At 42.4% G+C, this 25,194-nt stretch overlaps 1 protein-coding gene across 1 annotated transcript in view; it reads left to right on the top strand.

Annotated features, from left to right (window-relative positions):
* Positions 1–25,194, top strand: part of LOC147733208 (mucin-5B-like) — an 875,769-nt gene that overhangs the window by 511,949 nt on the left and 338,626 nt on the right. The window contains exons 13-15 of the mRNA XM_086957740.1: positions 4,117–4,281; positions 13,524–13,612; positions 21,123–21,249. Of these exons, the coding sequence (XP_086813866.1) occupies positions 4,117–4,281; positions 13,524–13,612; positions 21,123–21,249 (381 nt within the window). The remainder of the gene's footprint in view (positions 1–4,116; positions 4,282–13,523; positions 13,613–21,122; positions 21,250–25,194) is intronic.

Below are 25,194 nucleotides of genomic sequence, written 5' to 3'. Positions count from 1 at the left end.
TGATATGGCCATGGTGTTGATGTCAAGTTTGTTTTAATCATTGTTCTTATGTGCAATAATGTTTGATCTGATCAGCGATCTTGTTCATGGCTGTTCCCTTAACCTTTAAAACTGATAATTATCTTTTCCAACTCTGCTTGCCTCTTACAACGTTGTGTAGCATGACACTATCATGTTAGGCCAATATTTTCATTGGTTGTCTGGGAATATGTAGAGGGTATCACCGAACTCGGAGTACAATTTACTTCTAATATCTTGATTGATTCATCTATGCCCTGAATTCCTCTACATGTCATGAGGGGTTCATGCCTTTCAGTGAGAATCGTCACATACATTACCTCTTTGTTAGGAATAATCACAGTTTTAATGCATTGTTATGTTATGTTATAGACACTTCTGAAGCGCAGTGGTTACCCAAAGGTGTCCTGGTGCTAGCTACTGTCCTATGAGCACTGAGCACTGTCGACAAGTTTACATGTCAAAGAGCCAGGTTTTTATTCCTTTCCTAAATGCCAGGAGGTTAGTGGCATTTCTCAAATTGAATGGAAGGTCATTCCAGGCCTTTGCAGCACAGGCAATAAAGCTTCTCCCTCCCAACATAGCTTTTTTAGTGGGTGGTGCAGTTTTTTGATTTCCATGGAAATTGATGCAAATTTAGATGTGCCGGTAAGCAGTCCTGCTGCCACGTTTTACAACAGTTGAAATTTGTTCAGGAAATGTTCCTGAATATGCAGTCAAGACTGTTAAAGAAGTCCAGCCATGAAAAGTGCTGTAACAACTGTCTGTTGACTGTCGGCCGGCAAAAAGGGCAGTATTTTCTTGATTGTTTTGAGAACGTAAGAGGTGGCAGATGCCACTGCATGAACTTGTTCACCAAAGTTGAGCCTATCATCAACTATGACTCCTATGTTTTGAAAAGTCTAGGGTCGCACTCCGGCTCCCCCCACCAGCGGGTGAACCCCAGGAGCATCACGGTAGATGCAGTCTTTGTAGCGTGTGCGCTAATTCGAAGATTCGTGTGTTTCAGCAAGGTTGCAGCACCAACTCTGGACACCGGTGTTTCGGAATTATTGTTCCTCGTCAGCAGAGTGTAGGATTTTCAGGGCTTTGATGTGCAGGCTGCCAAGTGTTCTCAGGTTGATACCTCTCAAGGGGCGTGGGTGCGTGATCCGAGCTCATCAGCTCTAGCTTGAGGGAGCCAAATTAACTGAAAAGTCTAGGGTCGCACTCCGACTCCACCCACCAGCGGGTGAACCCCAGGAGCATCACAGTAGATGCAGTATTTGTAGCATGTGCGCTAATTCGAAGATTCGTGTGTTTCAGCAAGGTTGCAGCACCAACTCTGGACACCGGTGTTTCGGAATTATTGTTCCTCGTCAGCAGAGTGTAGGATTTTCGGGGCTTTGCTGTGCAGGATGCCAAGTGTTCTCAGGTTGATACCTCTCAAGGCGCGTGGGTGCGTGATCCGAGCTCGTCAGCTCTAGCTCGAGGGAGCCAAATTAACTGAAAAGTCTAGGGTCGCACTCCGACTCTACCCACCAGCGGGTGAACCCCAGGAGCATCACAGTAGATGCAGTCTTTGTAGCGTGTGCGCTAATTCGAAGATTCGTGTGTTTCAGCAAGGTTGCAGCACCAACTCTGGACACCGGTGTTTTGGAATTATTGTTCCTCGTCAGCAGAGTGTAGGATTTTCGGGGCTTTGCTGTGCAGGCTGCCAAGTGTTCTCAGGTTGATACCTCTCAAGGCGCGTGGGTGCGTGATCCGAGCTCGTCAGCTCTAGCTCGAGGGAGCCAAATTAACTGAAAAGTCTAGGGTCACACTCTGACTCCACCCACCAGCGGGTGAACCCCAGGAGCATCACGGTAGATGCAGTCTTTGTAGCGTGTGCGCTAATTCGAAGATTCGTGTGTTTCAGCAAGGTTGCAGCACCAACTCTGGACACCGTTGTTTCGGAATTATTGTTCCTCGTCAGCAGAGTGTAGGATTTTCGGGGCTTTGCTGTGCAGGCTGCCAAGAGTTCTCAGGTTGATACCTCTCAACTATGACTCCTATGTTTTTTATTTTCCTGGTGGGTGTAGGAAGAGTGCCCAGTGTATCTGTCCACCAATTTAGGAGCCAGACGTTGGCATAATTTCCAAACAGGATGACCTCGGTTTTGCCCAAGTTGAGCATCAGCCAATTCTGTGACATCCACCTCCCGACCGCTTCCATACAGTCATGGAACCGTTTGTCTATTCCGAATTCCTGTCCTGGCAGCAGAGACAAGGCAATATGTATGTCATCTGCATATGTGGTAAGGCAGAAGCCAAAGGAGCTGATCAGGGAGGCCAAAGATGATACACACACATTAAAAAGTGTGGGGCTTAAAGATGACCCCTGAGGAACGCCACAGGACAGGGAAAAAGGTTTGGAGTAGAATTCGCCCAATGACACGGTTTGTGATCTGTCGGTTAGGAAGGATTTCAGAAGCTTCCAAGCTTTATCCTGGACCCCGCATACCCACAATCGATCCATCAACAAATCATGATGGACCGTATCAAAGGCCGCGGATACATCCAGCATAATAAGAGCGGCCTTGCCTCCCCGATCCAAGGCTTCTCTATCTCGGTAGATTTTATGAGGGCAAACTCCGTACTGTGTCCTTCTCTGAAACCAAATTGAGTGGGGTCCAGAGCTTGCGTTTCGTGTCGAAAGGCACTGAGTTGCACATTCATTGTTTTCTCGCCCAGTTGTGCTGGAAGCAGTAGGCGTAAGATTGGTTGAAAATTGTTAGGATCCTTGGGGTCCAAACTGGGCTTATTTAGCACCGGCAGTATTGAGGCTACCATCCAGGGTTTATGGAAGTGCCCTGCTTCAAACATTGCATCAAAAAGGGAGGTGAGTAAAAGGGCAACAGTATTGAAATAGTTCATCATATGTTTCATCTCCCATATTTTTGTAGTCATCGGTATTGCATCAGTTTGAAGGCTATATGCATGATCTTCCTCCTTTGCTTTAACCCTTCTATAGTTCGTATAACTTGATGCATCAAAAAATGAGATTCAGCAGCCACTATGTCCCTACTACAAACTGCTAAGATCTTTGAATTAAAATTGATGGTTGCACACTCTTGAATATCAACTCTCATTCTCAACTCTAAGCTCCATGGCCTTGATTAATTTCCCATGCTCTGATGTTCCTTTGTATCATTTTATCTTTCCACAAAATATACATTCTTCAGCATAGATGGTTGACTTTAATGATATTCTTCTGTTTAAGCTTTTACTCATGCACTCACTCAATCCAGCATCATAACTGGCACTTGCTTCAGCTTTTCGCTTAATGTTTTGTAAATCTCTCTTCATAGTAAACAGGCTCCTGCAGGTCCTGTGGTAAAATACTTGGGGAACTGTGTTGCTTTCCACATTTCTCGCAACGTCCAACAGTGGAACGTGATTCCTTACTTGAGGAGCCTCTAACAAAGCTTTCCATGATGAGTAGACCTGCAGGCTTGACAGTGTAACTCCATGTTAGACATTTAACGATAAATTAATTATACACTGGAAATGAAGGGGACATATGTGCTTGTTTCAGTCTTGTTCATGATCCTGAACGGTCATTCACCACCACCGCTGGAGAAACAAATTAAATAATCATTTATAAATTTTACTTGGTATACTTAATATAATCATAATTACTGTTATAACTATCAATTTATATAATCGCATTTACTGTAATTATAATTTTTAATAATAAAATTCACAATAACAAAAACTATGAAACAATTTCTATTTAATTTAAGGTATCTTAAGAGTGGAGTGGTAATACACAAAAGGCAAAAAGTTATGACTTACAAGCATATTTTCCATCTCTAGGCGTCCATATCTTGCCAACAAATCACATTAGCCCCCATGTCACCAAGTGGTACAGATGACTTGTTTGGCTCAAGGCCTATTGCTCATTTCATAATTCTCTGAGATGCGTAGTACCGCAGTAGAGCAGGTATTAGGAGGAGTAGAAGAAATTTGATACAGAGGTTGTCATATAATATATCTTTCTAATAGTCATTTCTGCAGAGCCGATTGCTCTATCATTCTTTGGCAAGTGTAAGGCAATGTTTTCTATTTATCTTGGAAGGTCTTTGTGGAAACTTCAACAATCAACAGGCGGATGACTTGCTTACTGCCACTGGAGTCGTGGAGGACTCAGCCTCTGCCTTTGCCAACTCCTGGAAGACTCAGGCTAGCTGTCCAGATTCAAAAGATACATTTATTGACCCTTGTAGTACAAGCTCTAATAAAGGTAAGCAAAGGCATGTGTACAGATTACAAAAAATGATGTGATCATGTGATTTACGTAAGCTGCTTTATGCGTAATGCAAGCCTCAAGAATCAACTTGGAAATGTTGAGGGCCATATCTATCAAAGGTTTGCGTCACTTTTGCACCACACAAGGGGGATGTTCTCAGGCAAAAACCATGATTTTCTATGCATTTCCAGATTTACCATAAGTGGTAGACCTTGTAATGCACCAAAACTGCTACACATCCCCAGGGGAGGCGTAATGAGGAGAAATATCTTTATTTTAACTCTGCAGCACACATAAAAAGAGGAAAATGCCTCAGGGGATTGTTTTGTGCAGGAAGGTGTCTCTTCCTGCACATAAGTAATCCTGCCTGCAATGCAGGCATCCTTGCAGCATGGTGGAAGAGTGCCTGCATTGGCGCTAGACAGTACATTGTGCGCAAGCACTGGGAAAAGCCAGGGATGTGAGTATTATGTTAAATACGGCACATTCCTTCCCTTTTCCTGTCATGGGGCCTAGCTCAGCAAGGTGACTTGCTGTGCTGCCATATGTGACTTCTTAATAAATGTGCCCCTGAGCATTTTAACCCTGTTTACCCATACAATTGCCTGACTCTGGCAACATTTAGCAGTAAAGAATGGATCATTCTCAGCAGGTTATTAAGGTAGCGCAAATTTAAATTATTGAATTATCCATGGGGTGCAAACAAACAACCTCCTGCTGTTCGCTCGAGAAATGTGTCAAAACATACAACATCACTTTTGGAAATATTGTGAAAAAATAATATCCTTAGGAGAAATAACCTCCTAAACCTGCGTGTAGCAAAACACCTCAACACAAAAGAGGTTCTGTATGAAACAATATTCATGCCTCAGTCAAAACTCCTTGGCAATGATGTTGCCACTGTGCACACCATATTTAGATGGTAACAAAGTGTAATTCTCTATCATTAACAACAAGAAGGCGCACACAGCCATCTTTCACATCCTTGTATAGAAAAAGGAAATGATTGTGTAAATGGTAGGGGTGAGAAGTTGTGAGGGAATGTCCCCTGCTTGGTAAAGAAGCATGAGCCATTGCCCTGAGTGATTGATTGCATGTGAATCTAGTAACTTGCTATTGTTTTAGCCACGCCATCACTCTAATTCAGGATCAGTGCAGAGGGCAAGTCCTGTCCCTGAAAATGTGATGTCCAGGACTTGTTCTATGACCTGGAGAGGCATACCAAGCATACCCTCATAGAATACAGTGGATTAATGTCCATTGTTTTGTTGCATCGTGTAAGGTGGGGATGGTAGCATATCATGCTTTATGATTATAATGTAACTATACCTTGTTCGTGGTATCAGTGTGGTCTGCTGGCCCCTATCATGTAAAGTTCCATTGTTATGTGAAGACCATTGCATTGATATCCAGTGTTCTTGTCAAGAGATGTGTTTGAACCATTGAGCATGTGAAACCTGTATGTTAGCAGGACTCTGTGCATGTGAGTCTGTATCCTGAAGCTAATGTGACCAACTTTGAAATTTAGCATGGCACAAGAAGGAGAATGAGGACAGCTTCCTAGGCAGTGGAAGTGTATTGCCTGAATTCCTAGTAGTTCTTGATTCGTTCTTCTAGAACACTGCCATATGTTGGAGGGTTGGGTGAGAGGGGGAATGCAGATTGTGTTGCTCCAAGAGAGGAAGTTTCTAGGCGATGCCTGCTCTTTTGACTGTTTACTGCTTTAGGAATGCTAATGACAACCAGGTGCAGCAATCTCATTCTCAATTGCTTAGAGTCAGCCCCAATGCTACTTGCTGTGAGAAGCTCATGAACACAAAGGCTGCACATGCTGTAAATGTTGTGCCATGACTTCCGGACCTGCCCTGCTGTAATCGACCCTGGTGCTGAAAAGCTGCAATGAGGACAGCATACCTGTCACAATACACATTTGTGAGACTGTTAGACCTGGTATCATTTGTGTGGTTTCCCTTGACTTTTTGCCTCTTGACCTCCTGTTTTCCTTACTTCATTTTGGCTGGCTTATGGATTCCGGGCACTTTACCACTGCTAACCAGTGCTAATGTGCAAATGCTCTGTACTCTAGATATGATAACATTGACTAGTAAACTGCACTATATGTGCCCAGGGCCTATAAATGCTGTTAGTGGGCCTGTAACACTGATTGTGCCGCCCACTTCAGTAGCCCTTAAATATGTCTCAGACCTGCCACTGCAAACCCTATGTGTGCAGTTTTAAACTGCCATTTTCACCTGGTAAGTTAACATACTTGTCAGGCCCAAACCATCCCTTTTAATACATGTACTTCACCCCTAAGGTAGGCCTTAGGCAGCCTTACAGGCAGGGTGCAGTATATTTAAATGGTAAGGCATGTACTTTTGTGTTTTACATGTTCTGGTAGTTAAAACACTGCTAAATCCATTTTTCACTACTGCAAGGCTCATGTCTCCCATAGATTAACATTGGGATGGCCTTCAAACATCTTTTAAGTGTATTGTTCAATTGGGAAAAGTTAGAAATTTTGAGTTTGGTGTCTCTTGACTCACAATTTAAAATCACAGCTTATGGTGAAGTTGGATTTTAAATTGTAAGTATAAAAATGCCACTTTTAGAAAGTTGGCATTTTCTCACTTTAACCATTCTGTGCCTCTGCCTTTCTCTGAATACGCGTCTAGGTTGGGTGGCAGCTGAGCTTTGTGCATTCCATCTAGACAGTCATACAAAGGGAGCTCGTGTGTGACATTTGCATCCTGATGACCCATCACCAGGCTGCTGGGCCTTCCTGAGGTAGATTGGAAGGGAGGAGCGGATACCTGCAAATGAATTGAGCTGTGCCTGTCCCCACACAAAGACCTGTGTACCCCCCTATACTGAGTCTGGATCAAGGAAAGGAAAGGGAAAGACTTTATGAACTTCAAATGCCTCTTTGAAGTCTCCCCCATTTCAAAGGCAGATTTGGGTATAAATCCTGGACCCCCTAAAACCACCAAATCAGAATCAAGGAAATTTTGCTTGGAAGAAGAGCTGCTGTGCTGTAAGAGGGACTGCCACTTTGCTAACTGCATTGCTGTGTTGGCCTGCAAATTGTTGTGCTGTAGGAGGGATTGCCAATTTGCTACCTGCTCTGCTGTGTTGACTTGCTGCCTGCTGATACTTGCCTGTGAGTGAGAAGGAATGGACCTGTTCTCTACTTCCTTGAACCCAAGTTTCTCGAAGTGCTTTCTGGCTTGCCTCCTGTTCTCTGAAATCTCAGGGTCACAAAATACTTTTTGTAACACTGCTAGTGCTGCTGGGCTCTGCCGTCTGTGAGTCATACAATTGTCAGAGGTACCCCCTCCAGTCCGGGCTTCAGAAGTGGGTTCTGCAGATGTTTTCTGCAAAAAACAATGCAGTGACTCCTTTGCCCCAATCAGAACTGATGCAGTGCTATCTGATGCCGACTGAGTAGCGATACGTCGTGGGTCTCGACTGCAAGTTTTAACGATGACACAGCGCCAATCCTTCAACACCGACTGCAAGGCACGACTCTGACACATCGACCCAATTCATCGACCCAATTGCGTGAATCGGAACCAACACATTGAGTCTTCAAAGATGACGCTTGCTCCATACAAAAGTACTTTTTTAGGCAGGCCTTGCGTGGGTCCTGTAGACGGCCTGCCTACCTTTGTAGTCAGCCTGAACTTAGGATTTGTCCTTGTCTAGCTTGACCTTAAGTAACCTTTTAATGCTATTGTCTTCTGAGCAATTTTTTCGGATTTAATCTTTAAAAATTCATATCTCGACTTCTACTGATTGGACTTTTGCCATTTTGGTCTTGTTTTTCTCACATTCTTTATTTTTGAAAACTGGGGTGAAGTCTTTTTGTGGTCTTTTCACTGTGTTACTGTAATTTAAGTGTTGCACAAATACTTTACACATTGCCTATTAAGTTAAGCATGACTGCTCTGTGCTAAGCTATGAGAGGGTGATCACCAGTTAATATAGGCTGTGTATCTGACTTACCCTGACATGGATTGTGGCTCCTACTTGGACAGGGTGTATGCTCTGTCAATGGGAAACTCAATATCTAACAGAGACTGTCAAATTGGCAGCAGAAGGCTTCCCCTGTGACTGGAGCAAAGAACTAAGATGTGCTCAAAGGAACTCAAGCATGAGGACTTGATGGTGTCTGCCCAAACTAAACCTGGGATAAGAAGTAATGAACTAAGTTATACATCTAAACCCAGGAATATAATCCTGGCATAATCAGGGCTCTGTCACAAATGATTGGGGACTCTAGCTACTAGGTACACCCATGTGGGGAGAAAATACTGGAACATGTGGGAGGTGTTATTATGATTGCAATCAGGAATACAACTCTTTGTTTGATAACATGGGGGAAATGGGGTTGAAGGGGCTGTGGGAAAACCCAGAGCTAGCTCACTTCCCATCGAAAAACAACTTAAAGGAAAAATACTGGGAAATAGTCGCTCATCGAAATTTGAATGCCACTGACCCTTCTACTATGGAGGGCCGTTTTCTGGAAATTAAGGCTTCACCTAGTTTTGAGCCATTTTGGGACTGTATTACAAAACCTAGGGAAAGGAAGCTTTATTTCCAGTTCAGAGTGGGGCCTCTCCCAATAAGAGCACTAACTAGGAGATGGGCGTCTGGCAATTCTATTATGTGCCCGGCCTGCAACAACGAAAAATAGACTATTGCACATATTCTTTTTGTAAGCAGGGCCTACGCTAATCCAAGACGAGTTTGGCTTAAAGCAATGTGCAAGTTATTAGGCACTAGGGACAGTAAGGTGGCATTAAGATTAATTTCCACCAGCAGCCTACCAGTCATCACATTCGCTGTTGCAAAGTTCTTGGGCTGGATGTGGTCCATCAGAAATGAATTTCTTTCCACTGAATGATATTTTGTCCTGGGTGATGTCTGAATTTTTAATTTGTATAACAATGTTTTTAACATACCAGTGTTTTATGTGTATTTTAAATTTAATTGATCAAAAGGTTTTTTTATATTAATGATAAACCATGCTTTTAATAGAAGTGTCAAAGCGGTTACTGTAACTATGGAGCAGTAACAATGTCATGTCTGTATTTATGCTTTTATGAGTTTTTTACCTCGAATATAGCTAAATTTGATTGATTGATTGATCACATAATTGAACTGTGTAATGTTTAGTTCTGCTGTATGTTTAAACAGTTTTTACAAAGATACAAGCATTGGAATGGACATTAAGATATTGTGTGTGGCTCTAGGAATGAAAGGAAGCTTATTTGGGATCCATGGCAAACTTGGGCTCTTCAACCACAGCTTGCGGGCTCATTGTTTGCCTCTGATCTCCATCCTACTGTAATTATGCAAACTAGGCCATGTACAAGCCCTTCAGCACCTGGTTCTAAAGCTTGACTTATTTTGAAAGTATTTCCCAGGCTGAGATATGCATTAGTGGTTTTATCATATTTAAACCTGTTACTGGAGAATGTATTCTAAATCCACTTAGTGAAAATGGCATTTGAAAAACATGTATTCATTGTAAGAAATTGGGTTGCTGGTTGAGGGGGGTACAACCCTTCTCACATAGCAGCCACAATTCTTGTGAAGTCACAAGCAGACCATAAATTAACCTATGCTCAACCCTCAGGTAGCTTGGCACAGAACAGTCAAGCTTAACTGAGAGGCAATGTGTGAAGTATTTGTGCAACAATCCAAACAGTATCACAATGACAACACACCACAGAAGGAGCCCACAACAGAGTTAGACTAATAGAGTGATCTTCAATGAATACAACAAGATCCAAACGACAAAAATCTAATCAGTAGAACCAGAGATGTTTAACAGGTAAAAACAGTGTCAAAAGGCATAGAGCACCAACTGTGGATATCTAGTCGAGCCAGATCAGGGATAAATTCACAAGTTCAGGCCAACCGTGATGGAGTGTGGGCCGGCTACGGAGACCCAGTTTGGCCCGCTGAACAAAGTACCTTAAATCCTAGCTTACGGAGTGTTGCAAGGAACTGCATCAAGGTTGTGTCTTGCAGCCAAAGCAATATGTCAGTTTAAAGATGTGGCGAGGCTGCACTGCAAGGTCCTGCTGACTTGTCATTGAATTGTCCGTCGATGATGTCTTGCAATGAGAAGTCCAGAGTCAAGGATGTGTTGCACATTTGGGTCGATGTGTTGGTTCTGAAGAGATGCAAGTCTGCGATGAGGAGTCCGGCATCATTATCAAGACTGCCGCACATGAGGGATGAGAGTTTCTGTGCCAAGGATGCGTTGTACAGCAGCGGTTCTGATGAGGTGCCAGGCTGCAATACTATGCATGTCTTTGCAACAGTTCTGATCCGTGCAGCAGCGGTGATATGTTGGCTCTTCTCGAAGTTGTGCAGTGCAGCAAAGGAGATTCATTGGTTCTACTGTATCCACAGTGGCTGGCAGAGAACCTTAGGCTCACTTCCAAGGATCCCTAGATCCACAGTGGCTGGCAGAGAACCTTAGTCCCACTTCCAAGGATCCAGGACTAAAGAGGCACCACTTTGCAGGGTAGACTCAGAGATGGCAGACACCAGCTACAGTCGCAACGTTGTTTGAGCCTTCTTTCCCTGAAACTGAAATAAGGAGGCCAGCCAACTAGCTCTTGGAGTCACTCTGAGATTTTGGGTTCATGAGATGCAGGTCCAGTCTTCCCACCCGGGGAAACAGGCAGCAGGTAGCAGGTCAGCACTGCAAGGCAGCAGTCCAGGAGGGCAGCAGTCCAGCCGAGTGGCAGTCCTTCAGCAGCACAGCAGTGTTTCTTCTAGGGAGTGTATACTGAAGTGGTAGTGTCGGTCGTCCATTTGTTTTACCCAGTTGTGCCTTTGAAGTAGGCGAGAAGCTTCTAGATGTGTCCCTTTGACATCCCCAGGCATCCCATCCTGTCTTCCCTGTCCTGGCTCCAGACTAACAGCATGGGGTACCAAGCCCTTTGTGTGGAGGCAGGACACATCCTAATCAAGTGTAAGTGGGGCTGTGTCCAGCTCCTCCCTCCTGTCCTGCCAATGATGGTCCATCCAGGGAAATCTAAGCTCCTTACTGTGTGTGACTGTCTAGGAGGAATACACATAGCTCAACTGTCAGCTACACCCAGTCATGTGAACCAAGTATAAACTACAGGCAGGAAAATAAAAACTTCACTATAAGTTAGGAATACCAAAGACACCAAACATGAACTGGTTACCTGCTCCCATTTGGAAATTACAGTTTATTAAATGTAGTAAGTAACTCCAATGTATGTCCACGGGAAAGGTCGGCCTTGCAGTTGTGAAAAACAAGTGTTTCACTACCAGGACACGTAAAACTTCAAAGTACATGCCCAACTTTTCAAATACACTGCACCCTGCCCTCTGGGCTGTCCAGGGACTACCCTGCCCTTCCAAAAAAGGTGGTCAAAAGTCTTGGCATCCTCATAGATGAGGCTTTATCTATGAAACCTAAGATAGGCGCAGAGGCCTGCAGCTTCCAGCAGCTTTGGAAAATAAAGTAAATAAGAAGGTATTTTAACTTTACAGTGACTCTTTAAATCATAATCAACTTAACAATGCCCCTCATTGACTTTGCTAATGCTCTATATATGGGACTTCCTTCCGGCCTTCTGCACAGACTGCAGATAATACAAAATCAGGCAGCAAGGCTGATATTTTGGCAGCCAGGATACCCCCACATCAACATAACATACCATAACCGATACGTATTAAAAAGGATGTTTTTGGGCTTGACGAAAGGTTTATTTTGCCGGGTCGAATTGGCAGCTAAAGACTGCACACACACGCTGCAGTGACAGGCCTGAGCCATGTTTAAATGGCCACTGAAATGGGTGGCACTGTAAGTGCTGCAGGACCACTAGTACCAAATAATTTACAGTCTCTGGGCACATACAGTGCCATTTTACTAAGAACTACCCAAGCTCATTAAAGATGCTGGTTGGGAGAAGCCAATGTTACCATGTTTTAAGGCATGAGCACATGCCCTTTAGCACTGGTTAGCAATGTTAAGTGCCCAGAGTCCTAAGGCCATCAAAAATGAGATCAGAAAAATGGAGGATGAATGTAAATAGTCTTGGGTAGACCACCCAAAGGGTGATGGGTGTAACACTAATTGAGAAGGTACAATTTTCAAATATGTAGTGCTACACTTACTTATACATTAAACATCCTGCCCCATGGGCCAGCAAGCACCCTTTAGGAGTGATTTTAAATATATAAAAAATAGGTCTTCCTTTGTGACAAAGTTTTGTTCCTTTCAAATTGTTTTCAACGTGTCACTGCACTACTTTAAAATTGCATCCCAGTCAGAAAACAGTGGTGCTTCTGGCGGTCATATACTTTTGAAGACAAAATGAAGAACGGTCGCACTCCCAATTGGTGAATACACTGTAATCAATAATGTTAAGAAATAAACTGCTTAGGTGCCTGTGAGTGCCACCTACTGATCCCCTGAAGTGTGATCAATATTGATCCTCAATGGTGTTCTCCTACGAGGAAAAAAACTTTCTCACTCAGCACTCAAATATGGCAATGAAATCGCTTTTGTGAACGTTCATCAAGTAAACTCGCATCAAATCAAATTATTTGTCCAATAGAGAATTTATTCATCAATTCATAATTCTCAATATCCATATGATACTTCTCATTAATGGGCATCCATAGTATGTACATTTTCAGCATGTGAACAGTGTGCCAGTTAGCATGATTTGATGCGAGTTTACTTGATGAACATTCGCAAACGCGATTTCATCGCCATATTTGAGTGCTGAGTGAAAACAAGTTTTCTTTGTAGGAGAACGCCATTGAGCAGCCATATATTTTTGTCATATATGTGGGTGGTGTGAATAGACACTGTAGCACATATATGACATTTAACTTTGGCGCCATGTACCAGGGCCTTAGAGGAAACTTAAATACTAATTAAAACAATTTTAACAGTGTCATTGGAGAGTCAGCACTCACACTGTGGCACTAAATAGCAGTGTCTTAAGACTTAGAGTCCAAATATCAGCAACAATAAGGTTCAGAAAAAGCCCAAAAAGTACAGGATGAAAAAGCATATTCCTCACACTGTTGCAATTCATGTCATACATAAGCCATATCAAATGAATATTTTGGTATGATGTGTTTGTCTATTATTGGAAACATGTTGTAGATCCCATTAGCACCCATAGTTTTCTCAGTGAATCTGACATCAAGATATTCTTCTCTTTCAGAGCAGTATGCTAAACACTGGTGCTCTCTGCTGAATGGGTATGTCTTTGCCCCCTGCAGTCTGATTGTGGATGCCACGCCATATTACAAGGTAGGTATTCACCAGTCTGAGTGCACCAGCACAACCTCATCTTTGAAAGAAGATCACCCTGCAGTTTGAAGAGATGGCATTTAGGATGTGTTTTTAGGAACACAAGTTGCTTCCACTCGTCCTCTGATACAGCTAGAAATAATAACTGCTCTAGCTTTAAGTTGTTTTGGGCAAATACTTGAGACACCTGTACTCATTCCATGTAAAGCCCCCACTCAGATTCTAAGAAAACGTTATTGATGTACACAGCTACAGATCATAGAGGCTACACACTAAGAGTACAGGAGAGAGGAACCATCAACATGAGATGATCATGCAAGAAGAATGCCCCTATAATGCTCTTGTCCAATGGGATAGACCAGCAGGGTGCACTACTTGAAATCTCTTGTGTGCCTCTTTTCCATAGCAATCAGACAACTGTGTCCTCGCCATCTCAGGCACACAAGTACACAGGAAAGACGTTGCCCTCATACTTCCTCTCATTTTAGAAGAGAGCTATTGTTTTTTGTTTTTTAATTGACATCAAGGGTTACCCAGCAAACTAGGTTTGATGGATAAAAAAATCTGCATGAGCAGTTGCACTAAGAGGCAACTTTGGTGGGTGAGAGACATCAGACATGAAAAATAGTGAAGTAGAATAAGACGAGATAGGATATGTGGAGAAGATTAGAAAAATAAAGGAATTTAATCATTTGAGTTGAAAGAAATAACATGAATAAATGAAGTAGCAGATAAGAATGAGGGGAGGAGCCTTGCTAAAATGTCCCATGAAGAGAAAAAACATATATTAAAACTAACAAATGGCTAAATGTATGTATGTTAGGAGTTTTGATAGATCTCCACATGCAGCTTTCAGCCGGTTCACTGCAGTAAAGGAAGTGAGAGAATGCCAACAAAAAGTGAATCTGCCACTAACTAACTAACAGTACTACATTCCTTGTAATATGGTAAATAATCGGCTGCAGCACATATTAATGCTACTGTAGATAATTGTGAAAGTGGTATTAAAAGTGAAGCATGATTAAAGCAGATACAGTTAAACACATTGGGCATGATTGGATTTATACAAGTCCTCTGAGCAATGAAAGCTCACCTTCAACCCTGGCACATACAATAAGGCTTGTTGAAAGTAAGTTGGGTGAGTAATATGTAGATATTTGCAATGGTAATTGATGCAAGTAAGTGGTATGAGAAAAGCAAAGTTTAAGATACAGAGATAGCATATAAGGCAATTAATGTAGTATTGGGCAACAATTAAAAAAGAGGATAATGATCAGCCATGGCCTGTCCATACAGGTGAATAGTCTACACCCCTCACCTCTCAATAAAGATATTTTGAATTACTTTTTAATGGTTTTATTTTCATTAAGGGTTTACTAAATTCTCTTTTTATTCAGTTTGTCAAACATATCTGTCAACTAACAGAAGTGATCATATGATTACGGTTAGATTAAATCATAATAACAGTGCATCAAGCACATTCCTTACAGGAAAATGTCCCTATTCTTAGAATGGGGCAACAATGGTCTTAGTAGGAATCCAAAGGAGTTCAAGTTCGAGAAGAAACAGTGAGATAGAACATGAAGCTCGAATTCAATCAATCAATATCAGTAGAACTTCCCTTAAATAGAGGTTCATGAATCTCAGTAAAGTCTCAAGCAATAAGGCAGGAATTATCATGCATTAGCAAACTGCAATCAGCAATAGGTTCGGAAAAGGGTGGCAAATCAACATTTAGCCTTCAGCTGTAGGCCATTAGCATTCACCTTCAGAGTGGAATAGTTAATAGTGTAAGGAAAAAAATGGGAAGGGAATGGGGTAAGTGTGTCAGCCTACTCTAGAAACACGCACAAAAATAAACAGAAAAAAGAATGTTGCAATCCAAGTTTCATCTTCTTCTCTTTTTGTCAAATCAGATTTTTTTATTTTTCTGTGAACATCTTCCTTTCCCATGTATTGTACAATAGACTACTGAAAGTTATCATGAACTGTAAAACGTTATTAAAATTGTGTTTGCGTATGAGACCTTTTGATTTCCAGAGATTGGTTTCCCATGAGCATGACTACATTTCTGACCTTTTATCAAAATTCATCGTTTGTTATCTAAACAATGGGCTATGTGAAATAGAAACATCAGATGCAACGAAATATTATTTAGCATCACATCTCTTCCTTATAAAAAAAGAAAAATATGTTAAAAGAGTCAACATTTCTGTCCATGCATTGTTTTCTGTATGAAATTAGTTACGACAAAGAGTTTCTAGTAAACACTTTTAAAACCTTATTATTAATCAGAAACATTCTACAATTTTATATGAACCTTTTAATAAAGTAATGTCACTGTAAGGTCACCGTATAACATTCTGCACGTCTTAGCACATTTGGTTAAGCCGCTTGTAAAACAAAGCTTGCTTTAGTAATTTCCGAGGCCTAGTACTAATAGCTATAGATACATACTACATTTTGCACATTTTATATGTTGTGTCAGTTCAATATAAATATCATGTTCATATAGCACATTTGAGTTTAACCATTGTCTTTTTGAATTTATAATAAAATCTCTTCAAGCAGCTTGGAGCTAGACTTGCTCTAACTGCGCAGGGTCCAGCTGGCGGCCTGCACTCAACTTTGCCAGGCTGAGGATTTCACATCCCTGGGGGCATGACCTCCTCACCTGACAAAAGTGCCTCGAGACCCTCGCTCTCATGATGAGAGGGAGCGTCACTGATTGACTCAGACTTGGGCGCTTCAGTTTTAAGCCATTAGGTGCTCTGGGCTAAGTGTCAATCAGTGACAGCTCATCATAGAGTATGGCGGGATTAGCAGTATCATCCCATCCCACTCTGTGGCGAGTGAGAGATGGCTACTTTCCATCATTGGCTGACCTGGTGTCCCAACCCAGCAGTCCCAACCCTACAGGAACCGTATAAGCTTTCCTCTACTGGAGCTGAAAGTCAGGTAAGTTTAAGGTTTTTGAATGTTTGGTGCATACATGTGTGTATGTATAATTGTTTGAATTTGTTGTGGGAGAGTGTTTTGAATGGGTGTGTGTATGTGCATTTGTGAATGCTTGTGTCTGAGTGAGTGAATGCATATATGTAATTGTGTGGTATGCCTTCCAACCTCCCTGCCACAATGTCAAGTCACCACTGCTTATGAATGGACATGTTGTGGATGTTGTGGAAGTTAAGACTGAGAGGAGGGGGCATTAGAGCCTTAGAAGTGGGATTGTGATAGAGGAGGAGGTATGGGGTAAGAGTGTTTTTATTACGATAATACTAGGGCAATTTAGATTTTGTCAAAGGATGTGATATGTGTGACCTCAGCTTGCTTCCAAATAAAGCAGCCTTTTTCACAAACAGCAGACACATTGGCAGTCATGTTTTTTTTAGCATTTTGAGCACAATGTCGTCTACAAAGCTGTTAGACATGCTTTTTCAGCAGGTTTAGCCCTAGACTTTTTTTTTTTTTGGCCTTCTGTTTCTGACCTGTTTTTGTTGGTTTTATGGCTCAGGGCACTTTACCACTGTTGATCGGTGCTGTAAATCGTTGTTATGGATTGGTGATTCCATGATTGGCATGTTTGACTTACTAGTCAGTCCCTAGTAATGTAACTCAGGCCTGCCATTGTAGAGCACTGTGTGCAGTCTGGTACTTAACAACATCATTGCATTGGGTTGCAAATAAACTGCTTTAAAATGGATTGGCTTTAGTACGTGTTTTTGTGCAGAGGTTTGAATGGCCCGCATCAACATGAGAAACTTTGGAAATAGCTTTTCCTTGCACGAGGATACAAATGATGACAAACTTCAAAAGTGGAAAGTGAATAGAGATGAATATGAGTAAAATGAATAATTAAGTGTTGAAAAATATGGTTGCAAACGCACAGTAAAAAGGCTGTGCCATTGGCTTGGGGCCTGAAGGTGTCCCAGTATGATGGTGTTAAGTTTATTATGCGTCTCACGGACTGACCGCGTTGCCAGTGAGCACGCAATGTTTCATGGATTGAACAAAGGAATATATCGTTATAAACAGTTGGTATGTTACCCAATAACTTATGTTGCAGTCTGGTACTGCCATCTCAACCTGGCAAGTGCACCCACTTGCCAGGCCCTTACCTTCGCTTTTTTTCATGTTAGTCACCCCTAAAGTGGGCAGGGTGTAGTGTATGTGAAAGGTAAGACATGCCCTGGTGTGTGTGGCATGTCCTGATAGTGAAATACTGGCAATTTTATTTTCACTATTGCAACGCTATCTGTTCCCATAGGATAGACTGGGGAGTTTGCTTATAACATCTTATAAGCCTAACTACCCCTGGGAACAAGGTAGGAAAATAACGTTTAGTATGCCTGAACTCAGAATGTTAAAATGCATCTTTTGGTGTGGGTGATTTTTACATTCTGTGTTTGAAAAATACCACTTTTAGAAAGTAGGTATTTTCTTGCTTAGCCATCCAGTGTGCCTCTGCTAGGATGTGTATTGACTGTCTGGCTTTGGAGTGAAAGGGAATGGGGATGTGCAGTGGCTCCAGAGAGTCTGGATGAGTCAGAGCTAGGCTGAATAGGCCTGGTCTGCATTTGGAGTGGTGATAGAAGTAGCACCCGTACCTGAATAGGGCTGTTCCTGACTTCCACAATGATGGCTCCATTCCCCCTGTGGTGTGTCTGGAGCCAGGGCTCACACTGAAAATGGAGGTTGTTGAGCACTTGCAAAGTGCCCCCCAGAACTGGTTTGGACTGGGCTGGGAGCCCTGGGCCAGAAGAGAACAAAGAGATTTACTGTATAAAAAGAGGGGCCCAGATCCCAGACTTTTAGATCACTTCTGGGAAATCAAAAGGAACATTTGCCAAGGAGAAGAGCTGGAGAAACTGAGGAAGAATACTGCCCCTGGGCTGCTTGCTGTCTGGGTTTGGCCTGCAGTGGCTACTTTCTGCCAAGGAAATGGTAAAAGGACTTTGCTGTTTGCTGTGTCCCCTGCTTGAGGAAGCTCTCCAAGGGCTTGAAAAAGCATGTGACTCTTGTTATGCCGTCTCAGGGACACAAAGACTTCATCTCCAGCTCCCCTGAACTTCCTTGCTGTGAGTACAGACCTGCCAAGAGATGCCTGTAGCTGTTCCGGGCCTCTGGAGGTTGCCCTGGCTGTTGGGAGCTGGAAAACAGATACCTCACCTCCTCTCCGGTAAGGAACCGACGCATCACCTCCCCTGCACAGTAGTAACGAACCGACACTTCACCTTCCCTTGAGCAAGGCACCAACGCATCACCTTCCCTGAGTGTAAGGAACCAACGCAACACCTTCCCTGGGACCCTTTTTGTTTGTGTGCGTGACGCATCCAAGGTACTTTGTGTGAAAAGTGTTGCATCTGCAATTGGCTTTGAACTGAACTATTTCTACTATTTGAAAGTCATATTTTTATTACTGTTTGTCAAACAAATAGAAGGGTCAAGGCACACAAGTCCTGCACTTGTCAGCACTGAGTAGTTAAAGTGAAAAAGGATTTTATAGCGGTGCCACAAACCAGAGATGCGACCCTCCTACACCTCTATAAAGGAATCAATTCCCAAAACAAACATCCACAAAGGTGGTTCAGCACTCAACTTGCATATATATTGTATATGTAGCGGAAATGTTTAGTCCATAGTACACATATAGAAAAAAGTGGACAATTTTTTCCCAGTGAACAAATGTAGGAATCGTTTCTTCTTCAAAACATTCTTTCTTTGTCAGTTTTTTTAAAAATCACAGCATGCGAATAATAGCCATCGTGTTTCGTCCACCTGGGACTTCTGTAGGGCACCACAATATACACAAAACATACATTTATTTACAATATAAAAAAACATTAAAAACTGGATCTATTTACACTATACATTCAACCAGACATTACATAGTATGTCAGTTAGATATCCTAACTTTATTTATTCCCTTGATTAAACATTTGTTCTCTTGAAATTCTATATGAAAGCGTCTATCATTAACTTACATAGGCTACACACATACTTACACAGTGAGAGATACAGTAATACACATAAGAAATCACATTATTCATTGTGGACACTCAATATAACATAAAAATTGAGATAATCATAAATAGGCTGAGCCAGGTAGGTGTAAAACGATAGGCTCACATAATGCTCTATATTGTTTATAATTGTTCATGCACCAATTCACTGCTATCACATCGCTCAAAACAAAAAAAAGTGATCCTACACATATGGAGCAAATAAGTTTGTGAGAAGCCTCTTGCACGTTACATAAGTCTTAATTCAGCTATAGTTGATTGATATACTCATAGAATAAGGGTACACTATCATACCTCAGTCAGCATGCGAGTGGTCTTCTCGCATCTTCTTCATGTTGTGCTTTTGAAAGGAAATATGATGGATAGGATATGTCTGTAAAAGATACAGAGATAAGAGTTTCACTATGATGTTACAAAACATCAAAATACCACAATAGTTGATTTTGAGCGTTGGATATATTGACATCTACGGTTGACATCTAAAGGCTATAGAAGCTTTACCTTATGTGAACTGGATCAAGCAAACACTCGCACTAAGCATCAACATCTAATAGTGTCATGATTGTCAAAGTCGAACCTTATGTACAAAACTAGACTGTCTGAGGCGTGGTCAATAACCCCAAAAGGTTAGCTATTTAAGACAAATGCGCCATGTTGATGATGTTATGCTCACCTCAGTCCATATGCCTGTATGTCAACCGCACCAGGCAGACAGGCATCATTGCGTTTGTCTGCCTTCTAAAAATGTGTTTTCGTTAGGTGACTACCTCACTGAGTTTGCGAGTGGAACCAAGAGACTTTTCGTTTTTACATTTGACATGAGATATACTGTTAATAACACCTAAGGTGAATAAGCTCTACCTATACATTGATTTTCTTGATATTCTATGCTTATATAAACTCAATATGGCTCCTCCCTCTTTTCTGATAAATAGAACTATTGAGCTATAGAGTCTTTTGCCTTTGGGGTAGGATGGCCCCTTTGGATTGACCACATTATTGGAACTAGATAATCACTCTAGACAATCAGTGTTTGTGTATTTGATACGTGTGGTTGTTCTGACATATCTAATGGACTAAAAACTTCCGCTACATATAAAATTGATTTGCAAACTGAGTGCTGAACAACCTTTGTGAATATTTGTATTACTGTATTGAGGACTTTTGTCATTTTGGTCTTGTTTGGTTTAGTTAAAGATTACTATTTTTTCTAAATGGGTGTGGTGTCTATTTGTAGTGTTTTCACTGTATTACTGTATGTGCTCACAAATGCTTTACACACTGTCTCTGAGATAAGCCTGTCTGCTCATGTCAAGCTACCAAGGTGGTTAGCAGGGGTTATTTTAGAATGTATCCCCCTTACCCTGACCAGAAGCAAGGGTCCCTATTTGGACAAAGGTACCTACATCTGCCCACTAGAGACTCCCTTTTCTAACATGAGCTATTTCACTGCTTTAGTAAAGTGGATTGTTCTTTTTCTCTCCTAGAATTGCATGTATGACACCTGCAACTCAGAAAGCAGTGAAGATGCTCTAATTGCCATCCTATCTGCATACACCAAACGGTGCACTGACCAGGGAGTGGTCTTGCCAGAATGGAGGAGTTTGATCACAGGTAGGTGGTCTGGCACTGAAGAAGTGCTCAATAATAATAGACAAATATGCAATTGCCTTAATGTCAACAGCCAAGAGTGATCAGCTCCTGCGAAAATGCACCCACAACCTTTCTGCACATTCACTTCTTGTACATTTAAAGGGATCTAATAACTCAGCATATGCTTTATTTGTACCCAGAACATTTCTGTCACTCACTATTCACATTTGTAGAAGTCCTCCTCACAACATCTATATGAGTTCTGAAGTTAACAACTATGCATATTTACAGTTGAGGAAGTGCGGCCAATGTCTAGTGATTTCCAAAGAGGGAAAACATAAGGTCATGCTATTGTGACCTCTACTTCCACCTCAAAATAAAAAACATTGTTACCTCTTTGCAGAGTGATTGTAATTTATTAGAAGAGCCACCTTCCTAGTACTCCACCCCAGTAAGACTAAATGCACATTAGACTGCTGGCCAGGGATTGAGCAAGGGTGGCCAAGAAAGAGGATGATAATTTCTGAGTTTCCACCCAGCTCCCAGAACCTTGAGGCCTAACAAGGTCCTGCCCAGCCATATCAACCCACAGGGTGTTCTGTGCCCTCCACATATCTGGGAAGGTGATATCATTCCACAGAAGTCCAACCGGACACTGCAGTGACACACTGAGAGGGCCGCGAATACGGCTCCCACATTAAGATGGAGTCTGGGAACGAGCACTGACTCCTGACCACACATACAGCAGTGGACGTCTCTCCCAACACCACCGGAGCTACAGAGATCGGGAGTGCCTGGCACGGCCTGGCACTTGCCCTCCTCCGATGTTGCCCTACATCATCCTGCATGGACACAAGAGATGTGGGTCAGCCTAAAGAGCCTAGGTGGGGCTCAAAGACCTGAGGTTGGGCATTAGCCTTGGGGCTCATGGTGAACCACTGAGGACCCTGATAGCTGCGCCCCTTTTTACTGACCTCACACCCTGGTTTCCTTTCCTCTTCCTCTTCCTCTCTCAATTTCAACACATGTTGCTGTAGCTGTTGCTGCAGCAGAGGCTGACCTGATCAAATGCAGGAGGCAAGAGGCAAATGCACCCTTGCCTGGTTACCTCAGGACACCTTGGGGGGGCCAGATTTAGGTGCACTACAATGCGGCGAGGAGTCACTGGGGCCAACAACAGCTTTGGCAGGTTGCTTTTGGATCAACATATGGATTGCATGTAAACTGGTATAAATCTCTCCTGGTGCCCCTGACAGGGGACAAGACCTGACAGACAACTCTTGCCATGTATCGCCTGAGCTTCCGCTACTTAGTGCTTCACATGGCATGGTAACACAAGCTGTTCTGAAACTACAGCCCCTCACCGCACAATTCAGGAGGCTCTAGATAGATGGACCAAACTAACTTTTATCCTTATGGACAGAGTGGCTTTGTTTAAGATGATTGTTCTTCCACGTATGTTGTATACCCTCCATAATATTCCCTTCTCTATTCCACATAACTGGTTCCAGACATTTTGCCACCAGAGCACATACGTTTGTATGGTTTAAATAGCCTCCTAGAATAGTGTTCAACAAATGTATTTTTTCAACATAGAATAGGGGTATGCAAACCCTGGTGGTGAATGAATGGCTGCACGGTGGCTGGGAGGACCCCGCTTTCAAGGTGAAGGTCTTTATGATTGTTCTGGATAACATTGTGGGCATTGTATTTGTAACACCTATCCTGCAGTCACTCCTGAAATCACCAGCGACGTGTTCTAGTCCTGGAGGGTGGCATTACACTACACAGGGTGGGAAAAATGAGTGACACTTTAGTTCCCTTTCTGGATGGGCAAATGGCTGGACCAGGTTATACAGATGGAGGGATTCAAGGGATGGGGCTAGATAGGCATAACAAGGGTAGTAGACATTTGGGAGCGTGATCACATGAAATCCTTCCAGAACCTCCAAACAAAACTCTCTTTACAATGAGCCTAATTTTACTGTTATCTCTGGCTTAGAAACACCCTATCAGGTTATCAACACATACTCTGTAAACAACTGAATACAACCCACTCAAGGTGTAATTGCTCATGGGCCCCTTGGCCAACCGGGGAAATTCTCAGAAATACAGAGCTCTTTTTACTCACTTCCCCAGCTCGCTGTCAAGTTAGAGAACAGAATGGGAGGCATGCATGGCACTGCACATCCTTGTCTTAAGGGCTTGTTTGCAAGTCAACCTACTGAACTATCAACATTACATGTACTTTAGATCCTAGCGATTGTGGAAAGCCCATTGGGTGCCAGTGTCCACTGGTAGACTTTTACCATATCATTTTGGGGTTCCCGATTGTCCAGCATTACTGGTCCTGAATATTCAAGACAGTGTTAGGGGTACCGGGATACAAAATTGAGACTTCACCTAAAATTGCTTTCCTGGGTATTATTGATGATCTGGAGGGGTCCAAGGGGCGGACAAACCCCTGTGGAGCTCAGGACATTGATTGTGCAAAGAGACCACTAAATGCTGGGAAGCACCAGAAGTCCTCTCTTTAACAGGATTGAAGGGCTGGTATGGATCACTGTGCGAAACTGGAGGAACCCATCTGTGTGTCACGTGGGTGTCCCAAGAAACACTCCAAAATATGGGGGAAATGGTGAAAGTGCTACAGTATTGGTGGAGGGAGCACATGATTTTAGGTAAAGGGGTGTGATTGAATACTTTGGAGGATGCAGCAACTTCCTTGTTGTCCCCTGTGAGGGACCATAATCTGTCTATGTTAACTGTGCCTATGCCAAACACCTTAATAAAATGTTATTAAAAAAATACTGCTGTCCTAGTAAGTGAAGACCCAGCTGTTGATGGATACCTGAAATCCTAAAGAAGCCACCACGTTATTTCAGCGAAATTATCTGGAACTAGTCATGTGCCACATTCATGGGAAGCTAGTAACTTGTACCAGATAGCATTAGCCGCAAGAGTGTGCAACGGGAAGAAGTGTGCCTTTCAAAATCTTTCAGACAGTGTTAAACATGTTCTTTGCATTGTATTCGAATGTCAAGCAGAATGTCTCATTTTCTGAATACTCTAATACACAGAGTTGTCTTTAGAAAGGATATGGCTGTGGCTGATAGAGCAGTAAGATAAATGCCAAAAAAGAAAGCTAGAGTAGCAAAGAAAGGCACATAGGGAAAGAAACAAGCAGTTAATGACTAATTGCCATTGACTACTAATGATAATGAGGAATGTTGCATGCAAATGTACGTCTAATTACTAGAGTAGAGAATCCCTTCTATCTCACTCACTTATTCTCTCTTCTGTTTTTATAGCATCTGAAAATTGATATCTGGTTAGTAGAGTGGAGAGTTTCTTTTTCAATGTATCTCTATCTCTCCTTCTCTAATGGTGCCTCCCAAAGAGAGTGCATTTATCACAGTGGAATCTCTTTCTTCTTCTCTCGATCTCTTTCTCTGGCTCTCTAAATGTTTCTCTCGTGGAGTCCCACAATGGATGTTTAGTCGGCAGAATAGTGTCCCTCTGTATCTATCTCTATATCTGTCTCTATCTCTATCTCTATCTCTATCTCTATCTCTATCTCTATCTCTCAAGCTGTGTGTTTCTATCGCTTCAGTCCATTTTTGTTGTAGTGTTTTTTAAGCAATGTCTAATACAGACAGGAGATCAACTCACAAGGTACAATATTTACAATAATTAAAAATGCTGATATTATTTTATCTGCCACAGGCCCTCCCTCACTTCCCGGGAGACAATATTCTCCGGGGGAAATGTGTGAGATCTGCAGTGTGCATATGCACTTTAGCACTGGTAAGCCGTTGTAATGTGCTCAGAGTTCTAAAGACCCGCAAAAATGAGGTCAGAAAAAATGGAGGAGGAAGGTAAAAAGTTGGGTGAAAGACCACCCTATTACTGAGGGATCTAACACTCACTAAACTAGAGTACGTGTTTGCTACTGAGAAGTGCAGT

Source organism: Lissotriton vulgaris, chromosome 2_1 (assembly GCF_964263255.1).
Source record: "Lissotriton vulgaris chromosome 2_1, aLisVul1.2, whole genome shotgun sequence".
Lineage (NCBI taxonomy): Eukaryota > Metazoa > Chordata > Amphibia > Caudata > Salamandridae > Lissotriton > Lissotriton vulgaris.
Note: the sequence above shows the minus strand (reverse complement) of the source record. Positions and strands in the feature narration are given on the sequence as shown.